The sequence below is a fragment of the Esox lucius genome, chromosome 6, assembly GCF_011004845.1.
Source record: "Esox lucius isolate fEsoLuc1 chromosome 6, fEsoLuc1.pri, whole genome shotgun sequence".
NCBI classification, from domain to species: Eukaryota; Metazoa; Chordata; class Actinopteri; order Esociformes; family Esocidae; genus Esox; species Esox lucius.
In genome coordinates, this window is record NC_047574.1 from 22,786,171 (window position 1) to 22,809,980 (window position 23,810).

The 23,810-nt window shown below is 41.0% G+C and overlaps 1 protein-coding gene across 1 annotated transcript in view; it reads right to left on the minus strand.

Annotated features, from left to right (window-relative positions):
* The window catches only part of ttc27 (tetratricopeptide repeat domain 27), a 106,244-nt gene that overhangs the window by 34,372 nt on the left and 48,062 nt on the right, over nt 1–23,810 (minus strand). The window contains exons 9-10 of the mRNA XM_010892268.4: nt 16,419–16,485; nt 806–919 (exon numbers count right to left, since the gene is read on the minus strand). Of these exons, the coding sequence (XP_010890570.1) occupies nt 806–919; nt 16,419–16,485 (181 nt within the window). The remainder of the gene's footprint in view (nt 1–805; nt 920–16,418; nt 16,486–23,810) is intronic.

A 23,810-nucleotide genomic window follows, 5' to 3' on the forward strand; every position in this document is an offset into this window, starting at 1 on the left:
ATGGAGCCAGCCCAGAGTTCATTCATCACCACTGATTCCACTCCAATACACATTGAGCGATACATCGTCTTTTGACCTCAGTAGCCGGAGGGAGTATCTGTCAGGAAAGAGTATGTGTAACCTCAGAAAGGTAGTGTGAGACAATTAAGATTTTCACCGGGTTACATTAAAAAAAACAGTCTAACTGACACGTCTTGCCAGAAACGTAGTTCATCTTAATAGAACTTTGGTAGTCTAAAAAGGGAATAATTAACCAATCCCACTAAGTACCTTACCACAACAGAAGGAAGCTCATGCTCAATTTCTTATGGTATCACAGAGCGAAGAGGCTGTACATACCCTGGTTGCCAGTTCCACACTAAATCAGCTCATCTAGGGGGTTTTACAACCTGTGACTTCCTCTGTAATGCGATGGCAAATGGAAAGATGAGCAGGAGGGCAAACTGGTTTCCCAGACAGACAGATATTCTGTCGGGAAAGGCAACCTGTCGGACTGTCCTCGGCTGGGTTATTCACAAGACGCCTGCGTTTGCAGACGGGGCACAGTGGGAATACTGATTTAAAGAGTCTGGACGCATGCATTTCAGCAGGCCCACAACACATTTTCTGCACGCAGACTGTTGGCTAATGACGTGACGCATAGCAAGACTGGTAGAAGTCAATGTAAATCCTAGAATAGAATTCTGCAAGCGTTAACAGATCAGGATCACTTGCATTACAAAAGAAAAACAGGTAGACACGGAGCATTTATGCGTCATAGGGAATCTAGTTGAGTAGTTTCATGTGACCCCCTCATCTCTCTTACCTGTGTCTGCATCATAGCCCTCTCCACCCGTCGAGAGCTGCCCCTCTCCAGTTTGGTCCTCAGACACAGTGCCGTCACCTCCACCGCCCAGAACTTAGGCTGACACAATATGCACTGCAGGGAGAAGGAAGAGATTTCAAGGAGATTCAAGACATTACAACATGGACGTATAAGGACTTCAGTGCCATTCAGCCTTCTGGTAAAGAGTGGGGTGGGGGTCATATGTTGTGTGAACAGAAGGGGGAGGACAGAAAAGGGAGGCCAGACCCGCTTCCTGTGTGAGACAGGAAGTGCATTAGTCACTGTGGAGTCAGTGGGAGCCCAACCCTGCCAGAGCGGCAGTACATCTCGTCTCACAGGATGGGACTGAGGTCATGTCTACCGAAGGGCGGTGGGGGGGTTGGCTAGGGCGGTAGGAGGGTTGACACCAGGGGGCAATTTAACCTTACTTGACATTTGAAGCTAGATCAGTATTTCACAAAAAGAAAGTATTTTAGGATTGAACTACAGCAACATCTAAGAGGAAATAAAAAGTCCAGAGCAAAAAAAATGACCAGAAATAACCGGTGGCCGACTGGCAGGAGACACCCGCATCATGAATCGTTCACCACCAGTAGCCAGGGGTGGACAGAAAGGAAGGAAGCTGGTGGACAGGGGTCAGGGTTTGCAAAGGACCCCTGGGAAACCAAACACCCAGGCAAATTTGACATCCGTCATTACTTGTTTGCAGATACCTGTGTGGGTTCATCTGACTTGAAACATCGGACCATTGCGGAGACTGTAAATGATAACCAACGTTAGGAATGAAAACCCCAGGAAAGTGCAATCCCTCTATAAAACATTCAAGAACAAGCACTGATCCCATTTTTTTTTTGTACAATTGGAATAAAGTCTGAATTAACTTGACCAATTTCTGACACTGATTACAATCGCCCAAACAATCTCGATTGCAACATTAAATCAGCGGGGGGTCAGTGCCCACTACATTATTATAAAAGCACCCTTGTCTAGCAGTAACCTATGTGAGAGTCATGAAGAGGAGACTAAGTCAGAGTTGAAAACAGATGGACATTCCTATGTCTTTGCTTGACAATTTCAAGGGTAACGGTTTCAAGAACATTAAAAATTCAGTGCTTGGATCTATATGCAATAAGATACAGTCAGGAAAATAAAAGATTACGAAGGTTTCACACAATGTGACAGTTTTGGGCAATTTATACTTTTCCAACGGTTTCCCCCAGCTACTGTATTGTGTCTAGCATCTGGGCGATGTCTGAACATCTGATATAAAAATCTGCCAAATTAGTAGCAAACTAATCCCCGGAACTTAAAAACAAGGCAACATCTCACCTACTAGAAACATTCAGCCATCTGACATAAAACCAAAACCCATTGGATGAACAGTACAGTGAGTGGAAAAGGAGGAAATATAGCAATCCCCATCAGCATGGCAGAGCACATACAGACAGGGATTTAAAGGGGATAGAGAATGCCTTGGAGGAGGATGGAGGTGTAACACACCCCATGGGACACTTTCTTTCTTCCGCGCCAAGTTGCAAGATGATTATGCGACGTGGACATCGTTCCACAAGGTCAAAGAAATAACAATTGAAGATTGAGTCATCCTCCTCTCACATTGCCGCCCTCCACCCTCCTAATAACCATATCACTTAGACAACACATCCACTTCAGCCACAGCCTCTGTTCTCAAAACCCTTCCCAGAAGCCCTCAGTGGGACCAGAGGCAGAATGGAAACAACATTTAGCAGAAGACACAGCAGAACATATCCTGCCCCAGCGTGATTTCACACAAGAAGGCTTTTATTGAGTTAGGGAATATAGTAAGTCAGGTTGCCACATCTGTGTGAATAAAAAAAAAAGTGTTAAAAAATCTGACTGGATTCTTTGGAGTAATACTTAAGAATGATATAGAAGAAATTGCTTTTCCAGCTTCAGATGAAAACTCCCCAATGTTCATGCCCCTACACCTTGGAATTGCCATCAGAATTCTTCATTAAATATATAAAGGCATGGCCATTTGACATACAGAATCAATATATATATATCTTTATCTTTATGTACCAGACCTAATTGAAGTATATTTTTTGATTTTACTTAAGTTGATCGGAGTCTGGGAAATGGTAGGTGGTCATCCAGTACACCATGTTCAATTGGGGTATACATTTGAAGTGAAACAGAGGCTAAACTCCCTTAGTCGTCCATCAAAATGGGAAAGGCCAAAGAACACACAAATTAAAAGAGAAATTCACAAATCAGCTAATAGCTACAGTGGATATAAAAGGTATACACAACCCTGTTAAAATCTCAGGTGATGTAAAAGTTGTGATGTAAAAGAATGAGATAAAGATAAATTGTCAGAATTTTTTCCACCTTTAATGTGACCTATAACAAACAATTTAATTAAAAACAAACTGAAATCTTTGAGGGGGAATAATAAAAAACTCACAATAACCTGGTTGCATAAGTGTGCACAACCATAAAATAATACTTTGTTGAAGAATCTTTTGATTTTATTACAGCACCCAGTCTTTTGGGGTAGGAATCCATTACCATGGCACATCTTGACGTGGAAATATTTGCCCACTCTTCTTCGCAAGTGATCCAAATCTGTCAGATTGCGAGGACATCTCCTGTGTGCAGCCCTCTTCAGATTACCCCACAGATGTTTAATTGGATTCAGTTCTGGGCTCTGGCTGGGCCATTCCAAAACATTAATCTTCTTCGAGTGAAGCCATGCTTCTGTGGATTTGGATGTGTGCTTTGGGTTGTTGTCGTGCTGGTGAACTTCCTATTCATCTTCTGCTTTCTAACGGACGCCTGAAGGTTTTATGCCAAAATTGCCTGGTATTTGGAACTGTTCATAATTCCCCCCCACCCTGACTAAGGCCCTGGTTCCAGCTGAAGAAAAACAGCCCCAAAGCATGATGCTGCCACCAACCACCATGCTTCACTGTGGGTATGGTGTTCTTTGGGTGATGTGCAGTGTTGTTTTTGCACCAAACATACCTTCTGGAATTATGGCCAAAAAGTTAAACCTTGGTTTCATCAGACCATAACACATTTTCCCATGTACTTTTGGGGGACTTGATGTTTGTTTTTGCAAACTTCAGCCGGACTTGGATGTTTTCTTTGTAAGAAAAGGCTTCCGTCTTGCCAACCTACCCCATAGCCCATTCATTTGAAGAATATGGGAGATTGTTGTCACATGTAGCACAGAGCCAGCTAGTACTTGCCAGAAATTCCTGCAGTTCCTTTAGGCCTCTTGGAAGCCTCCCTGACCAGTTTTCTTCTTGCCTTTTCTTCAATTTTGGAGGGACGTCCAGTTCTTGGTATGTCCAATATTTTCTCCACTTGATAATGACTGTCTTCACTGCGTTCCATGGTATATCTAATGCTTGAGTCATCAAATTAATTTGTACCCTTCTCCTGACTGATCTTTCAACAATGAGATCCCTATGATGCTTTGGAAGCTCTCTGCGGGCCATGGCTTTTGCTCTGCAATGCAACTAAGAAAATCCTACTAGAACAGCTGAACTTTATTTGTGATTGATCAGAGTCACTTTAAATGATGGCAGGTGTGTAATGACTTCTATTTAACATGAGTTTGTATGTGATTGGTTAATTCTGAACAAAGCCACATCCCCAGTTATAAGAGAGTGCACACACTTATGCAACCACATTATTGTAATTTTTGATATTTTCATATTGTATTGTAGAATGTGATCCAGACAAAAGAATAATAATCTTGTAATAACCTTCTCTCATTTTCTTCTGTAGATTATACTAAAATGAAGTTCAGAGCTCTGAACAATGTCAAAGCGTTCAGTACAAAGATTAACTTCAAAGAAATGCAAGGGGTAATCATCAATATCATGAAGCCCAAATCTGCACTTCTAAAAAACACCAGAAAGTAAAATATTGGCTGACACTGATACCGATATTCTTTTAACACATTTGGCCGATGTGGATAACGATACAGTTTTGTAATTTTTGTACCGATATTACTGATGTTTTATCATTTCTGAGTGAGCAATAAGTAAAATGATACTCTCCGATGATCCTTCTACCTTAAAATCCAGATACAGATTGCTGGCCTATATGTATGTGTGCATCCCTACTTCACAACAGTATTACTAAATAAATGTGTAATTTCAGTGACTCTAGAAGGAAAAATTATAAATGGGGTAGCTATCTAAGACAACTGTTCCTTTTAGACAAGAGTAGATTATTACAGTGTTCCTTTTTGCTCAAAGATCAAACAAGGTTAGCTTTGTCTTTATTGATTACATTTTAGATAAGGCTTAAATACTAATATAAAGACCTAAGATCCTCACACAAATGTAAGATTGGGATCATAGGGCTAGCCTGGTGGAATGTGCCTGTTATGAAGAGGCATTCTCTATCTTTGTATGATCTTATCTCCATCATCGCAAGCTTCTAAGCTTATCAGTCAACACTACAGTAATATGGAGAGGGGAAAGACAGGTCAGCCAATATAACTCACAAACACTGCTTCACCAGTGTCATTAAGCCTCAATGACCTTATCACATAACCACTAAATCATATACACCAGACCAACCAAAATTACATTGTGGTAATGCTATCTAAAACCCCAGTGAAAATGCAAGTTAGTGGTGTGAAATGCTAATCATGAGCAGGGGAATTGGTGTAGTAAAGAATAATCTGAACAGTACGTTTGTTAGGGGTGCATTTGATTGATATCATATAGTTGCCTCCATAAAAATCAAACATTAAGATGACAAAATGCAATCAACATTAACATACAGAATTAACTACAAGGTTGTCTATGAGGTGAACAAACGGTAATCACATGATGCTGAATGTGTTTGAAAATGCTAAACGACTAACGTTGAAATTGGAATGGGACATTACCCCGCCAGTAAATCATCATCATTATGTAATCATTCCGCTAGAAGGTAGGAAAAACATTAATCATAGAGCAATTAAAAGCAAATAAGGATGCAGAACATTTTTCATAAGCCACGCTACAAACAAGCAATGGGCAATAAAAGGCATGTTTCAGTTACAGCTATGAATCCATATCAGTATTATCGCCATGGAATAAAAATCTAGATTCCAGAGGATCTTCACAAACAACAAAAAGTAGTAAACTAACACAAATCAATTGCCTAAAAAAAGGTGCATGTATGTGTCAGCAGGCAGTGCAGTTTCAAATGAAGATCCATCAGTGTTTAATTGGCTGGGGTTGCTTGGCTAACCACATTAAACCATAGCACCTGTCTGTGAACTCATAGTGGAGTAGCAGGCCGGAGGCCCGAGGCAGTGCTGAAACTGCCAAGAACCTCGGACCAGTAAATGGAGTGGCCTGGCTCAGAGCTAGCATGGGTTTTATTTATTACTTTCTGACTTCATTGACAGTGTTGACAGTCAACAGTGTATTATGCAGAAACACAAAAAAGATACTACAGTCAAGTAAAAACCTTAAACTTTAGAGGCTAACATCACACCTTGGTTTCTTGGTGCTAATCTGTCCTGCTACAGAAAAGCAACAGAAGCAAATATATCTGGGTTTAGAGCAAGAAAAGAATGCAGACAGTCAATGGGAAGTTAGTCCGTTTGAGAAAAGGTGGTGGGGGGATAAAAGTTACTAAGAGCCATTTCCATTTTGATCCTTCAAGAGATTTTTGGATATAAAAACCCTTGGGCGAGCCGCCCCAATTTTTTTTGAGGGGGCCAAAAAAGAAAACGCAGAAAATACACTGAAATCCATCCATTACTTAAGAAAATGTTTTACTGAGCAGCAAAACTGTAAAGCCAATCCGCTCTTAACGAACGGATCGCTCTTCGGATATGGTACAGAAGTTTCTGGTAGCTACCAGCGCCCTAGTAAGATAACCGTTTCCATACTGACAGTGAAATGGTTAAAATATTTAAAGCGAGAGAAATCACCCACAATGAAGACTGTACCATGTCCATTAGTTACATTGTCTATACATTTAAAAGTTAAATTCAAATTCAGTTCTTGGCTAATGACGGGGAATTCCAACTGTTCCCTTAAACATAACCTACATTGGCCGTATAATATGACAAAAGACTAGCATTTCTGACAACTGTTAACACGCAGTTCTAGATAAATTGGCTAGACATGAGCATGAGAAATGTTTAAATGCTGACAATTCTCCACTCTTTCAATTACTGTAGATATAATGCTTTCTCAAATAATTAAACTAACAATGATCCATTACATTTCTATACACACAGCTTTTCATGGGACCTTAAAGCACGTTAAAATAAGTAACTAACACCAATCTGGGAAAAGCACTTCAGATTTTAGTAAATTACAGGCCAGAATGGTCTACACAAACCAGCCATATGAAAAAATTAGCACACTTAAATTGGTCTGATATATAGTATGCTAATTAACCTTTGTAAATTGAGACTTTCTTGCAGCACTGATTTGAGTTGGAGTTTAGCTTCAACACAGCCAATGGGGTAGGAGCAAAGTATTCACAAACTAAAACGCAGAACAGATCAGCAAGCAAATGCCAAAACTACCCTGAATTAATAATCAACAGACATTAGCTCATAGCTGTCACTTATTTATCAGCACATTTCAATGGCTGCAAGCAAAAGCGACAACCCACACATTCCGCAAAGCTCTCTTCATTCTCATTTTCACATTCGATTTCTAATAATCCTTTATATAAACGGCAAGCAAAATAAAGACAAGACTTCTGTGACTACATACAGTAAATGTGTTTTTTGTTTGTATTAATTTTTTAAACACAGATAGCCATTTTTTTTTTTTACAGTTGATCATTTTAGAGGCAGGTATAGTTAGGGTTCAACAAATTGTAAAAAGGGGGGTGTGGGGGCAGGTTTGATGGAAGGCACATCAGAGAGGTGGAGATGGCCTCAGTGACATGCTGACTGGAAAACATATCTGTCAGTCAGGGAGCTTGGGTGATGGCATCAGCCGACCTCCACAGAACCCATGTCTCTAATGCAGACAGACAAGGCAGATTTAACACTCCTCACAACCCTGATTCAGACCGAAGGGGACAAACGGAGTTTAGTGGGAGATGTACTCTGACATTGAGAGGGAGGAATAATTTGTTCTGAGGTGCTAGGAATGATAATCAAAATCAAGGCAAATTGCGATAACAGATTACAATTAACCTCCTATTTGCATTGCAAGGTTTGCATTTCACCACTTAAAGTTTTCAAATTAAACAAATAAAAAAAAGGTCTGCCAGTGTCAAAGAGGAAAGTCAAAGGCTACCACTGAGTTGTCTTTAATGTATCTACTGCATATCTACACTGAATAGCCCAATGCAAATGGTATCACAGTTTGAGAATTAAAATGTGCAAATATACTTTCTTCATAGACAACAGATAAACTTTGAAAACCACTTTAAACTATATTTAAATACATTTCAAAATATACATGAAAAGCCAACTCTGCTTAAGACATCAGACTGGAGCGGACTAGGGAGATTTATGGCGGAACAGCCACATAAACTCCAAGGCAATAAATTAACCTCTGCGGCCGTTTGGGCTTTCTTTCTGACCGAACTGGGCTTTCCAAATAGATTTCCGAGATTCCTCTTCTGGACCTTGAAATTGCAGTACATTCTTGGGCTCATTCCTAGAGCGTGAGCCAGTGCAAAGACATCAGTGGCCCATGACAGGACTGTGCAACTGACAGACTTTCAGATGTGCACAATTGCATGTGTGTCCCAAGACTCGACACACACTGTCTCAGGTACAAATGGTATACTTCAACACACAGAAAGAAGTATTAAATCCTTATTGAAACAAAAAGTGGCCACCTCAACACTGTTTTGGTAAAAAGCAACGGTATGGTCCCTGGAAAGGTGGAACAGTTTAAACGCAATTTATTATTATTTGTTTTAACAATGTTTTGAGGGAACACAGTGTTAGTAACCATTTATATTAAAAAAAAATGTGGGCTCTGATGGGGTATGACATTTGAACTAAGCTCATGTGGCAATTATACGATATAGTCTTGACAAATCAAGGGGTAGACCATTAATTATTAATATACGTCAACTGGATGTAGAAACTAATAAGTATAGCTTTTACTGAGCTGTCTGAAATATTACAATGTATATGATGACATGTTCATTTTTGAGGACACCAGAGCAACTAAGGATTTTATCAAAAATAAAATAGTTAACTAAATCATGGTAATAGTCACTGATCCCTGTTAAACTTTGCAGGATGATTTTACAGGTCACAAACACAGATATGGACCATACCTTGGTGCTAACAGAATTCTTATGAGCGTTCCAAAAGACTAAGTAGAGTTCCGATGAGCAGGGCCAGACATGTGACAACCATCTAACCAGCCTGCAGATTCTTGGATCCACATGTAGGCTGGGAAGATGCCTGCTCACACAGCTAGCAGATGCTCTGAGGCGTCCAGCAACACTAAACAACAATGAGATTAATTGTGTCAGCCCATTGTAACAGATTAACTATAGTCTGGATGAACATCAACTCAAGGCTGATGGAGAAAGAATAGGACAAAACTGAACATTATTGGATAAATAAATTATGCAAAAACTGTCCAACATATCAACAGAGCTTTGTTAATTTCACTGCATAGCCAAAATAGGGGGAAATTCATTTTTGGCCACATTCTCCCAAGGTTGAGACAGTAAAACAGAACTAAAAATCAGTTTGGAAGAGGTCTTGGTTTAACGCAAAGTAAACATGAAAAATCATTTTAAAGAGGTTACGATCTACCGGAAAAGGATACACTTATGGAAAAGTCCATAAGTGTATTCTGCCCCCATCACCTGGCCAGTGGGGACCAGAAATGACTCAGTCAGGGAAAGATGGTCCAGTAGAGTGGGGGAAACAAAATCACATCAACTCATCACTGATCCCTCAACACTTGCAGGAAGTCAACCACAAACAAGACAAACAAGGGTGACGTTAGGGCAACACAGACACTGACCTCAAGGACACCTATAACTGACCACTAACGCGGTCTGGCTGTTAAAATCTTGCCACCAACTTATGCCATGTCATGATCAGGATTATTAGTGAAGACAAGAATGAAACATGCTCCTTCAAATCCCATAGGCATTGACTGTGACAGAAAATGTGTGAGCAATCACTTAGCACTTACAGAGTAGAACATTCATTTAGAATGAAACTGCAGTTCCAAAAAACAGTTCACCATTTTAAATGCCAAGGTATGCTAAAATGCTGCCTCTGTCTGTCAAACTGTAAGAAAAATATGAAGAATCCAATAGCAATTAAAAGTTAATTATCTCCATAGCCTTGACATTTCATTTACCAAAAAGAAAAATCAATGGCTGTGGCCTACTGAGAAGGCTTACAAACGCAGCATTGGGCATTTAGCACAAGTAATTACCTCTCCATTGACACAGGGTCTTCACGCTTTTCAATGTTTCAAAAGAAGTCACTGTAGGACTGTGGGACAAAATACAGATGTCTTCAGCCTAGGAGGGAGGATGATACTGCCTGACTCACTCTCACCTATCAATTAGCGCCCCTCTGTCGCTCCACCTCCCTCAATCGACATGAATCTGACAGAGGGTGGGCACAGTCGAGCGAAAGACAGAGCAAATACTGGATTTCCTTCAGCTGTGAAAAAAAAGAGAGAATGCCTCCACGGAGAAAACAATGCCACAACTGAAAACAGGTTATTTAAGAGGAAATTGCTACATCGCGGTGGATGGGTCAGGGACGATCAGTACTTAATGGATTTTGCTACAAACCCATTTACTCCGACAACATCATTTGCAAAGGATACTGTATCACTCAGCTTGTTTCAACAGGACTTCATTGGCAAGGCAGCAATACATATTTGAATATTTCAATGACTGGTCCTAAGAACTGTAACCTACACTCACTGATTAAACCTTATGGAGGCTGTAGCCGAGCCCCACATGTAATACAGCCTCCTTTGGAGTATGTAAATGTGGGTATATACAGTGTGTTTATATAGCCTTAAGACTATAACCAGATATACCTCTATGTTCACAGTATTCTTTTGAATAGTGTCTATTTTTACATCCATCTGTTTTATATTTATTATCAAAATCACCAAAGCCAGCCTGTTGCAATACTGCCTTGGCCTGCCTTTGTTAGTGCTATCAACCCAACTGGGGAAGTAAGGAGATTTGGAAGAAGGAAACAACTCGATACAAGACCGCATGACGTGGCTAGCTATCATTGTGGGAAAAATAAAACAAGTGTCCAGAGAGACAGTCACAAAACTCAACAACTATAGGAAATAAATCGGAGACAAGCCGCGCAGCTTGAAGACACACCCATGGGTGGCGGTACAAACCATCACTGACAAAAAAAGACAAGTGCTGACAAGCAGAAAAACATTAAAAGCTTTCCAGGTGCACAGAGCCAACCTTGGGATCAGTTGATGACATCAGTCAAGCTATGGACCAGAACATTGAACACGTCACCAGCTTAGTGCAGACCAGGACAGCCTCACAGCTTTCCATAGTTAGGAGGGATATGAAGTGGATGATATCAAGTTTGCAAAAGAGCAGACGCCATGGTGGTGGGAATGAAGTTAAGCTGGAACCCTGTGGCACCATTACCTTGTAGGTAATATTGCCATAGGAGGTATTCAATGCTGGACTGGGGTCCTCCAAGGATGGAACTGTCAACCTCATAACGACTTCACATGGAAATTAATTTGTGAAACATTTCTTGAGTAACTCATGGCAACGGAGGGTGCTCCTCTTTTTAATAGGACAGTTTCTCTCACAAGACGTTAGGTTTAAAATCGCTGGGATTCAATTTCAACACACAGGCAGATCCTCATCACTTACCTTAGATTCAAATCATGTGGATGAGTAGACAGACTAAGACATTTTTGCAAAGCCTGCAGAGCGTTGTCAACACCTGCAATGGAAAGTGTCTTCTACCATAATGCATCCCCACTCAACCAACTGCACACATAGTTTAAGACTACTTCCTCCTCATATAGCATAAGGAATTATGAGCAGTTACATTAAGCAGCAGACATTTTAACTCTGACCCCTACAAAAGCACCATTTTAAAAACTGTATTTAAAGCATTTAACGACCAGGGCTGTGAAAAAGGTCTCTAGGGTTTAATTTCTGTAGAAGTGCTAGCTCAGCTGCGCTATCGTTTATACTTTTCTTCTAGCTGTAACCCAAATGTTAATCTGAAAGAAAAGGGGGAAAAAGGTGTTCTTTGTGAATTCTGAATGTCACCTGCTGTCATCCACCACTGGGAAAGTTATTCTTGGACTCTCTAGTCCTCATAAAGTATAATGTACATCCCATGCATTTAAAAATGACAGTAAGAGTAGTCATCTGACAGACTTGAGCAACAAAAAGTAATTGCAATATTCCAAAATGGCTACCTTGTTAACATTCTTTGTTGGGCCCTACCTTCAAATATTTGATTGATTCATGGACTAGAGCGGGTTTCCAATCCTTTGAAAATGGATATTCAGAATTGATCATCCCCGCTTATGATTTTAATTTACAATTAAGGACAGTCTTTGTTAAATGGCAAAGTTAAAGAAAATGTAGATAGACATTACAAGAGCCTATAGGTCTAGACTATTTACATAGTTTAAAAGACAGAAATGTAAGGCCAATGTAAACATTCTACTGACAGCACCAGAACAGTGGGGGACACAGTCCCCTGCCTCACCTCCCTACCTGGCCTGGCACGTACAGTCGACAAGGGCACAAACACTGAGACGTGGCAGAACACAGTCACAGGAAGCAAATGTTGAAATTCACCTCAGAAAGTGGCAATTCTTTTTCCAGAGGGACTGAGATTTAACAGCAAAAAGATGATTTTGGCCCTGGGCGATGCCAGTTACTGGGTCTGCTTGAAGACAAATTTTATTTTTTGCTTTTAATTTCCAGTCCGTTATGTTTCTTCCGGACGGCATCAGCTTTGCCCTGAATGGACCCTACCCTCACATAGCCTAGTTGGCCGGCCAAGTGAGTAGACTTCGGAAGGACTATCTGATTACTGAACATGACGTCCCTGAAGTGGGGGATTGTCTCCAAATAAGCTTATGGGTGGTGAAAAAAAGGAGCTGGACTTTGAAACATTAGCCAAAACTGCAAAACATTCTGAGTTACAGCAATGGAAAACTACAGCTGTGAGAAACCGCACCCAGCCCTGTTCTCTGCCGTGTTTGGAACCATTTCAGGACTAGAATGGCTTCCCATCACAATGGGATGACCATGTATCCACCTGAGTCAGGGGCTGCAAAGCAGGGTGGTGGGAGGAGGTTACTAGTTCAGACAGTGGGTGGGATGCTGGATCTACCAAGTTTGCATAAGTTATCTGCGGGCAGTCATTCCACTAATAATACCCTTCACTTTCAAGACAAAGCTGAGACATGGCATCCACCCATTTATGTTTAAGACATACTCCTCAGTGCAGAAGAGTAATGTAAAACTATACAGGCAGTGTCCTTTTCTGCCCATACCAGACATACAGAGAGATACACCTCAATCAGGGACCAAGTTAACCACGCCCCTCCCAAGATAATATATAATGGAAGGCACCTAATGAATGTTAATGTATTGTGTTTACCATGACAAATGAAAAAATAGGATAATATAGCAACAAATGAAGAGGAAGAAACAAAACCAAATAAAAGCCTGAACAATAACTAAGCAGATCGTCAGTTAAAATAGTGGTGAATGAATAGTCTGAAATACATTGGACAGCCATAGATCCTTAAAAATGAATAGTGATCCTTAAAGGATAGTGTCTGGACGTTTACCTAATGCATTTAATATGTTATCATGAAAACTGACAGAGGGAGAGAGAAGGACACTGAAAACGGTCAAGATAAATGCACATAGAGAATGCATTTGAGAAGGCATTTCATTATGAGGTGATATGCCAAATCACGAACAGCCTCAAAAATAGGCAGAAGGTAAAGCTAACAGTTAAAAAAATATATCCTTAGTAGGCTAATGATATAATGAAATGGATATAATGAAATCAATCCCTAATTAGTTAAGGCCATCTAAGACCACACAATTTAGCAGTCTTATGCCACCCTTTTTCCAGCCCAGACAACATTTCCACAAAGGGAAAAATTATACTGTGGGTTGTAAACAATTTTCAGATGTCTTGGCTAGACTGGCTTTACGTCTGCTAATTACATACCACTATGCACAGTTGTAGGCACTATAAAGTTCTGCCGGTGTTCCTTTTTAGTATGTTATGAACTGATTCCTGGTGACCAAGCAATAGGAAGAAGGCAATACTGAAGTTCCAAAAGGGATATAATGAAGTTGGGAAAACCTATGCAGTTATTGAATGAGTGCAAATTATTTTTCTTAACATCATGACAGGGCAGGGGAAATTAGTCCTCAAGCTAATTCTTGCTAAGCTAATTTAATAAATGATACATTTAGGGAAGTATTACGTTCACTTCATGTTGGTTAATAACAGCAAAGCTGAACATCCACTGACGTAGCTTTGCAAACAAATAGCATACCAATTGCAGAATCTTGCGAATTTTACTTGACAGAGGATATTTGGGCAATAGTCTTGCCAATTGGAAGCTGTGGATTATTGTGACCAAGACGACACTAACAAAAAGTGCAAGGTGATCTTTTATGTGACAGTGTTAGGACACCCATTTAACGATCCACACAAAACCTGCCCCCTATGGAAGCCAATCTCACCTTCAGTGCTCTGGGGCATTTGGATTTGATCTGTAAACCAGAAGGAAGAGTGCCCCTTACTGGCCCTCCAACACCCCTTAAAGCTGCAACTGGTCTCCCATCTAAGGACTGACCAGGAGGCAATCCAGCGATGGGATGCAGGTCATCCACAGCTCAAAGTGAGCTACCGCTGTTGGGCATTGAAACTACCCAATCCTTCAAGGCCGACTTGTTTCGTTTTACATTTTTCCCAAAAGCCAAAACCGGTTATAGCCACCTAACAAAAGCCCGGGCAGGGTGATAAGTACATCCTCGTCATCTCTTAACCAGTATGGACCCATGCCAGAACTGGGGCATCTCACCAATTAGGCAAGATTTGAATTCTAGTTTAGTAAAGATTGCCTGCCATGTAAAGACAATGCATATTTTGATAGTATCCACTATAGGCATGTAGAAACAGAGTAGAGGCTTAACAAGACTAATCACTGTTATACTTTACACAAAGCAGCTCCATAAACCAATCTAACCCTACATGTATCAAGACCATTGGTGCAATGTATTTAAGACTTTGATTACTTTCTTTGAGAAGGCATCAAAAATTATTACGAGGGCTTGAGGAAACCATATATCTTTATTTTCGTTGTAAAAGTGCAGGAAAAACAGATGGACAGAGGGAGAAATAAGTTGTGATGAGTTCCATGTGGAAATAGCATGATTGAAGCCGCAACTTGAGGCCTAGGCCACATCCTTTCATTTCAAACAGAAAAGCACTCAAATACAGACACACAAACCTCTGATTTGCTTTGCCAGTGGATAAAAGGGGGGAAATATTAACTTGCCATGACAAAAAAAGCTGCCAAGGCACGGCCCTTGTGTTCCTCTCTTTTACAACTCCCTGCAGTGAAACGCAGACGAGAGCAGAGAGCCTAAGCAGTGTACACCTGCAGCTATGTACCTCAGACACTGGGATGCGGAGAGGGCTGGGGAGGGAAGCTTAAAGTACACTTAAGGGCATACATGGAGCAGGAGCCGGTACAAAGCATTGAAGGTGTATACGTTGGGGGAAACAGCAGGGTAGTTTGGCACTGGTCTGTAATAAAACAACAGCATACTGTATGGAGAACGCTTAAAACAACAGCATACTGTATGGAGAACGCTTAAAACAACAGCATACTGTATGGAGAACGCTTAAAACAACAGCATACTGTATGGAGAACGCTCAGAACGCATGGTCTTTGACATGGGACAATAATCCTAAAATTAGACACTGACAACGTGGACTACTTAGTGATGGTATTTTGCAGATAGAAAAAATTACACTAAGTAATATGATGTTTGAAATGAAATAAATACGATATGCAGGACTGTTACAATTGTCTACCTAGTAGCAGTAATTTAAAAATAAATAAAATGAATGGTGGTGCATATGTTACTAAAAGTGTTCACATTCATTTCTGCAATGAATTCCCAACCCCCCATATCAGCGAGCTCTACCAGGGAGTGTAAAGAGCACTGAGTAGGGGCAAGGCAGGCGCCACTTTGTAGAAAGGATTAGTGGAGCAGAAAGGATACTTCCCTCCTGGTGAGATGAGAGGGGACCTGACACCCACATTAGGGCAGGAGGGAAGAAGACAGGAGGGGGGTGACCGAGAAACAAGCCAGCATGCAACTCCTCCTCTCATCGGGCACCAACATATTTTAGATTCCGATAACTCAGCAACTCCTACATGTACCCCCCACTCTGAACCACAAACCCCAAAGGGTGTCAAAATGAAACATTTGCTGTGGTTTAATCAATGAATCTTTCTAAACTCGCGTGACTCAAGATTTTTTTTTTTCTTTTGCAGACAGAAACAAAAATGACAGAGGCAATGCGGTATCTAAACATGATGAGACAAACAGTACTTACTGAGGTGAAGGCCAGGAGCTCTTCTTCAGTCAGCTTATGGACAGGGTTGTTCTTCTGGAAATCATTACTGTAACAGAGACACGACACCCTAATCAACATGGAGCTAAAAAAATTGTCTCTACCCAACCACTATTGAGTGCAGTGTATTCTCCTGTAAATCAAGATGTTCAGATCAGATTTTTTGGTCCCCCTGGTATTGATTTATTAATGGTCAAGCGCTGAATTTAATATTGTTGACGACCCATCAGTGCATTAGCCGTTAGACAAGACGGTCAGTGTTCTGATAGAAAGGGCTTTCATTGTCCCCCCCGAGTCTGTAAAGCCATTTATCTACAGCACAGCACCATCTGAGGAGGGCCGATTGATTTCAGAATGAATTGTGTTTATTGTTCTTTTTGATTAACAGTTGAGAGTGGTGTCGCGATACATCAGTCATGTGCCTGCCTGGCCAATCAACATTTGGGCAGGTATTAGATACTCCCATGGGCAAAACAAAGTGATACCCATAAGATTATAGTGGGCCAGAGTTATGGTCTACAGAGGTTGTGTGACCCTACTGATCCGGGAAGAAAACAAGCTAGATGAAAGCAATGTAAAGAGAACGGCTACCAAGAATATTCTTTCACTTGTTAAGCAGCCATTTTAGATGTTTGACATGCACCCATAAAAGGTAGAAAAACAAAATTTTGAATGGAAACTTCTGTGGTTAGCTCCAAAACCAGAGCAGTTTTGGCAGAAGGGAAGAACTGAAGCAGTTTGGGGGTGTTAGTAGTCTGCTTTTCAATAAAAATAAAATAGATTTCATGGAAATTATATTAAATAATAACCAGTATTTGTTCTACATAAAGCATCTTTGGAAAGTCTTCAGACACCAACACTTCTTCTGCATATAGTTTTTTTTTCATTTGTTTTACATCCCTTTTAGACGGTCCCCATACAAGAACGTCAAACCGTTAAGAAACTTTTAGTGATTGGTGAACATCAGTCCTGCTAAAATCGGTCCTGCACCTAGAGAGCAACTAGAACCACTGCATTACTGCTTGAGTCATACTAAGCCGAAGCTGACAGAATTCTGTTAAAATCTCTAGGTCCATTACATGAAAGAAATATATTCGCTGGGTTGCTGCAATTCCCTTCGCATACCTTTCAATCACAAAAAAAGATCACCAACCGATTGAGGGCTGGATTCAAACTCACACCAAAAATCTAAGTAAAAACCATTGAAATCACAGGCTGTTCCAACTTGCGGGAATTTCATCATGGCAACTCATAATGTGACTCAGTAGTGTGTATAGTGTATGTGCCTGTATGCACTCCTGACAACATCTGGGCATGCTCCTGAAGAGATGGAGGATGACGTCCTGGGGGATCTCCTCCCAGACTAGAATCAGGGCATCAGGGAAGTCCTGGACGGCCTGTGGTGCTACTTGGCGTTGATCGGATGCACCAATGCATAACAACCCAGAGGTTCTCATTTAGAATCAGGTCTGGGGAACGTAAGGGCCAGTCAGTGGCATTTAATGCCTTCATCATCCAGGAACTGCCAACACACTCTGGCCACATGAGGCCAGGCATTGTCCTGCACCAGGAGGAACCCAGGGCCCACTGTTAAGTAGAGGATTTCACCCCAGTACCTAACAGCAGTGAGGGAACCATTGGCTAGTATGAGGTGGTATGTGCGACCCTACCAAGGATACACCTCCGCAAACCATCACTGACCCACCACCAAACCAGTCTTGATGGATGATGTTGCATGCAGCATAACGTTCACCACAGCATCCCCAGACTCTTTCACATCTGTCATATGTGATCAGGGTGAACCTGCTCTCATCGGTGAAGACAACAGGGTGCAAATGGCGGACCTGCCAATTCTGGTGTTCTCTGGCGAATGCCAATCAAAGCTGCATGGTGCTGGGCTGTGAGCACAAGTCCCACTAGAAGACATGGATTCTGTTTCTGACATTTTTTAGAAAAGGTAGCTTGCTGGATGTCATTTTGGAAGGCTCTGGCAGTGCTCCTCCTGTTCCTTCTTGCACATAGGAGGAGATACCCGTCTTGCTGTTGGGTTGATGTCCTTCTACAGCCCTGTCCAGTTCTCCTTGTATAACGGTCCGTCTCCTGGCATCTCCTCCATACTCTTGAGACAGTACTGGGAGACATAGTAAATCTTCTCGTTTGACGGCACATATGGATGTGCCATCCTAAAGGAGGTGGACTACCTGTTTAACCTGAATGGGCTGCAGGTACCGCCTCACACTACCAATAGTGGCAAGGACACAAGCAAAATGCAAAACTAGAGAAGAACCAGTCAGGAAGGATAAGGAGAGCGCAATTGTCTGTGGCCACAACCTGCAAAACCATTCCCTTTTTGGGGGTTGTCTTGAAACTGCTTCTCCAGTGCACCTGTTGTCACTTTCATTTGCATCAAAACAGGTGACATTGATTCACAATGGCTTATGCTTCCTAACTGGACAGATTGATATCCATGAAGTTTCATTGACTTGTTACATTGTGATGATTAAGTGTTCCCTTCATTTTTTTTTTTTGCAGTACACACACGCACACACCTTTTGCCATAAATATACATACAATACCCCATAATGATACAGAAAAAACATGTTTTTAGAAATGTGTGCCAATTAAGTGAAATACTTTCTTAAAAAACATAGCTGAGCAGGGATTGCTGGTTACATACTGGCCATGTCTTCTAAAGTGAAGTGGCCGTAAGAGAGAGTTGTGTTCTATGCGAGACCTGCAAACTGCATAGGGTCATAGGTTTGTCTAGGAACCCATCAATGATCTAAAAGGATTTTGGTCACATTACAGAGACATTTTCAGCATATCACATCAGACCAAACCAGCCAAAATATTTCGTAGTTCATTCCTATTGAACGGCTGTTATGGTTGACTATGAACTTTGATTACACTTTTCAGAATGTCCTTATTTGATGGAGCTTAGTCCAGTTATAGAAGTGTCTTCGCAGCAGGAAGAGAGAAAAAAATGCTGTTTACTCCTATGACACCCATTATCATAAAAACATTTTACAGAAGGTCTGGCCCTGGGATAACAAGTGTGGGATTGGATGACAGAACTGAATAGAAAGTTGCAATTTCTGGCAGCAGGCCTTTAATCCGGATGTCTGCAATGACAAGGCAGATAATGGTAACAGTGTATTTTGGTTAGGCAGGACACACCTAGGTCTAGTCCAGTCATTTAGGTTAGTGTCATAAAAAGGGAAACCAAGCAGCAGCCATTGTGTTCAGCCAGCAGACATCCCAAACACTATTGTATTAAAACATGAACTCAAAATGGATTTATATCTGGGGATTTTGTCACTGATCTAAAAATTCCATAAAGTCTAAGTGAAAAATAAAATGTAGAAATTGTTGAATATTTATTAGGGATAGTGTTCTTAAGATGCTGTGAAGTGAAACATATCGCTCAGCGTTGAGGCCAAAAGGCGATATTCTGGTGTCATGAGACCATAGGACCTTCTTCCACTTGGTCTCAGAGCCTCCCACCTGCCTTCTGGCAAACATTAAGCGGGGATTAGATTTAAACAATGGTGCTTTTTTTCGCCTCCTTCCCATGAAGGCCACTTTTGTGAAGCACCCAGGTTATTAATGCAGTATGCACAATGTCTCCCAGCCACGGAAGACTAACCCCTTCAGAGTTGCCATAGGCCTCTTGGTGTCCTACCTGACTGGTGCCCTTCTTGCCGGAAAGGGCTGTTCTAAACAGATTCAAGGTTGTGCCATATTCTCTCCATTTCTTAATAACAGACTTTAATGTGCTATTCAACACCTTGGAAATGTTCTTAGATCCAACCCCTGATTGGGGCTTTGGAAAACCTTAATCCGGATTTGCTAAGAATGTATCTTTGTCTTTATGATGTAGCTTTTGATAGGAATTGTAGAGACTAACTGAGGGATCTCCCAGAGACAGGTGTATTTAACCAGAAATGGCTTAACTGCACACAGGTGGATAACATTCAACAAATTGGGTGACTTCTGAAGACTTCTGGTTGCACCACATTCAGATGCTTCATGACAAATGGATGAACACTCATGCAATCATTTATTTTCTGTTTTATATTTGAAATGATTTTAGAGCAATTTAAGTGTATGTTTCACATTGATATTATGGTCTTTTGTGTTTATTAGAGGCAAATTCTCTTGATAAAATCCATTTAGATTTAATGTTGTAACCAGAAAATGTGGAAAAGGCTAAGCATGCCTCTACCATCTGATCTAAACACGGCACCTGTTCTGCTATTGTATCCAAACATTTGTCTCTGTAGCCCATTTCCCCACTCGTCTGGCAGTAACAGTATGGAGGCGTTCTCCAACATGTTATACTTCAGTAAGTGCATTTTCCCAGAGTGGATATTTCTACTTTAATTTCACTTCACAAATAGTTACAACACAGTAGTTGTAGTCTATTGGCATACAAAAACATCAGGATGAACATGAATAGCATCGTTATAGTGGCTGAAAGGAGGAAACCCAGCAGCTGCTTTGAGTCAGGTCAGGATCACGTTTTTATACTTCTGGTTATCTTGTCTAAATCCCTTTTTAGTTAAATGTGCCTTTTTATTTAATCCAATGGTGCCTTAAGGCATCAAATAACTATTTTATTAAAAAGGGACTACAATTTGTCAAGTAATAAATCCTTTAAAGTAATTGTTGGACTGTCTCTCTTTGCATGCAACTCTAACTCAGGGAGAGCATGGTCACATGGTCAAGCAAGCACATGGTCACATGGTTATTGCTCTCCCCCCACTACTGATATTTTAAAGTTGACATTTTCTGACAGACAGCTCACGGGCTTACAGTTTTTATTGTGATTAGTCGATTCGTGAGAGAGAACAGACGACTACCATGGGATAAGGGGGAAGCACAGGACGGAAGTATCCAGAACGTTTGCTATGAACGCTGGAACTTGTAATACTTCATATATTTAATTATAAATCGGCAGAGTAATCTCAAAAACAGTACTGAATGAACAATGTTTATTCAATCACAAAGGTTGGTTCCTAAACCCAAAATGGCATGGGACAGTGCTAGTGTGTCCTAGGGTTGAGGATGAGTGGACTGACACATACCATAAACCTGTCCAAATATAATTGGTAAACAATGTTAATGTCCCAGAACAGGTGTCTGCACTGTGGGTTAATTGGCAATGTTATTCCCGTAGGCAAAAGGAATTTTCAGAGAATTGTAAAACATTCCATTTGATCATTTTGAAGTGTTAATAAATGGCTCTTGATCCCTGGCTGTGACACCACTTTGAGGGAGAAGCTAAATATATATGCGTTTTCACACAAACACACATCTACATGTAAGTAGAACAGGACAAACATGAGAACACTAATGGACCTCAACAGGACAGGACGGTGAAAAGAACAAGGAATAAAACTAAGACTAAGGGCACCACGGTGAGGGCTAAAGGACCACCCCGTCACACAACAAAAGCTAATGAAGTGTGACGACACCGTTCCTTCCCTCTGGGTGAAGTTTACATCCCTCCCACCCTTTCTGCCAGCCTTTCTTGCTTTACTCACCACTCTCTATCCTGCCCCCTTTCTCTCCTCTCCTCGTCCCTTCCTATCTTTATTTCTGTATCTGGTTTACCTTTCTTGCACTCAACCCACCCCCCTCCTCATCACTTCCTGTCCTGCTCATCCAGTCGGCATCTGTCACAGTGAGCTTGGCGGTGAGGAGGAGAGCAAGAGCACTCCCTGAACTCTGAAATTCTTCAGACTCACGCCCCTAAGCAAAGAGAGTAGGGGAGGGGAAGAGAGAGTTGGCCTCACAATCGCCTAATGTTCTGACACCTCTCAGGAATGGGAGAAAAGAAGGGAAAATGCCAGAAGCAAGAAGCAAAGACATCACTCAACCAAGCATATCAGATGGAGGCTTTGGAAAACAGATTCCACATTAAAAAAAAGATACCCGAAAAGCATGAAAACAAATACCTGCATGGAACAAAACAACAATGATTCAATGTTAACCATAATGTGGTGAAATTATTCAACCCAATACCTTTAAGCTCTTTGTTTGGGATTTTTTTAAACAGCAGGTGAGGTTTTGAATAGATTTCTCCTTTTTCAAAGAACAGGAGAAACACTAGTAAAAATTTAACTTGTCTCATCTCCCAATCACATTAATATCCCTTACCTTTCACATCGTCATTGCTATAGGTAACAGGTATGTAGGTGAACTTTATTACACACACAATGGCTGCCTATTCCCTATAAAGCACCTGTGAAAAGTAAGATTCCACATTGTAGAATAATAGTAAGGATTTCAAAGTTATGATGAAACTGGCTCTCATGAGGACCTCCACTAGAAAGGGAGACCCAGAGTTCCCTCTGCTGCAGAGGATAAGTTCATAAGTTACCAGGCTCAGAAAAAGGCAATTAATTGCAACTCAGATAGCAGTCACAGAGTTAAAAAAAGAGAAACATCTCAGCATCAGCTGTTCAGGAGACTGCATGAATCAGGCTTTCCTGGTCAAATTGCTGCAAAGAAACCACAAATGAAGGTCACCAATAAGAAGAGTCTTGCTTGGGCCTAGAAACACAAGAAATAGGTCTGCGATTTATTTAGAATTCAAGGCCCACACAACCAGCATAGCTAATAACCAGCATAGCTAGCATTCCGCAGCAAACGCCATCCCAACGAGTTAGCGGTTAGTGTGACTATTTTGTTTTTCAACAGGACAAAACACACCTCTAGGCAACGCAAGGGCTATTTGACCAAGGAGGAATGTGATGGAGTGCGGCATCAGATGGCCTCCACAATCACGAGATCCCATTGAGATCGTTTGGGATGATAGCGACTGCAGAGTAAAGAAAGAGGCCAATAAGTGATTAGCAGGTGAGAACTCCAACACTGTTGGACAAGCATTCCAGGTGACTACCTCATGAAGCTGGTGGAAAGAATGCCAAGTGTGTGCAAAGCATTCAAGGCAAAGGATGGCTAGTTTGAAGAAATACATGTATTTTCATTTGTTCCAAATTTTTTTGGTTACTACATTATTTAATGTGTAATATATCAGAGCTCTTCACTACAATTCTACAACTTGGAAAATTTTATAAATAAAACGGTCATTATTAGCATAATTTCAGCAGCCCCTCTTTTTCCCCCTTTTTTTATATACACAATCACACCAAAAAAGCCAAAATATAGACCGACAAACACAATACTATGTAAAGTGGTGCGTCATCCCCTTGCTTTTATATCTGGGATATGTGAGGGCCCACACTCCAGGAAAACCAACAAAAGAAATGGGGAAAAAACAATCGGCACGTGGGTTGGTCTCGACTGAGACTGTAACAATGTGTGCAGTTGGGAACCCAGTGCATTTGTCTGACTGTCACTCGACAA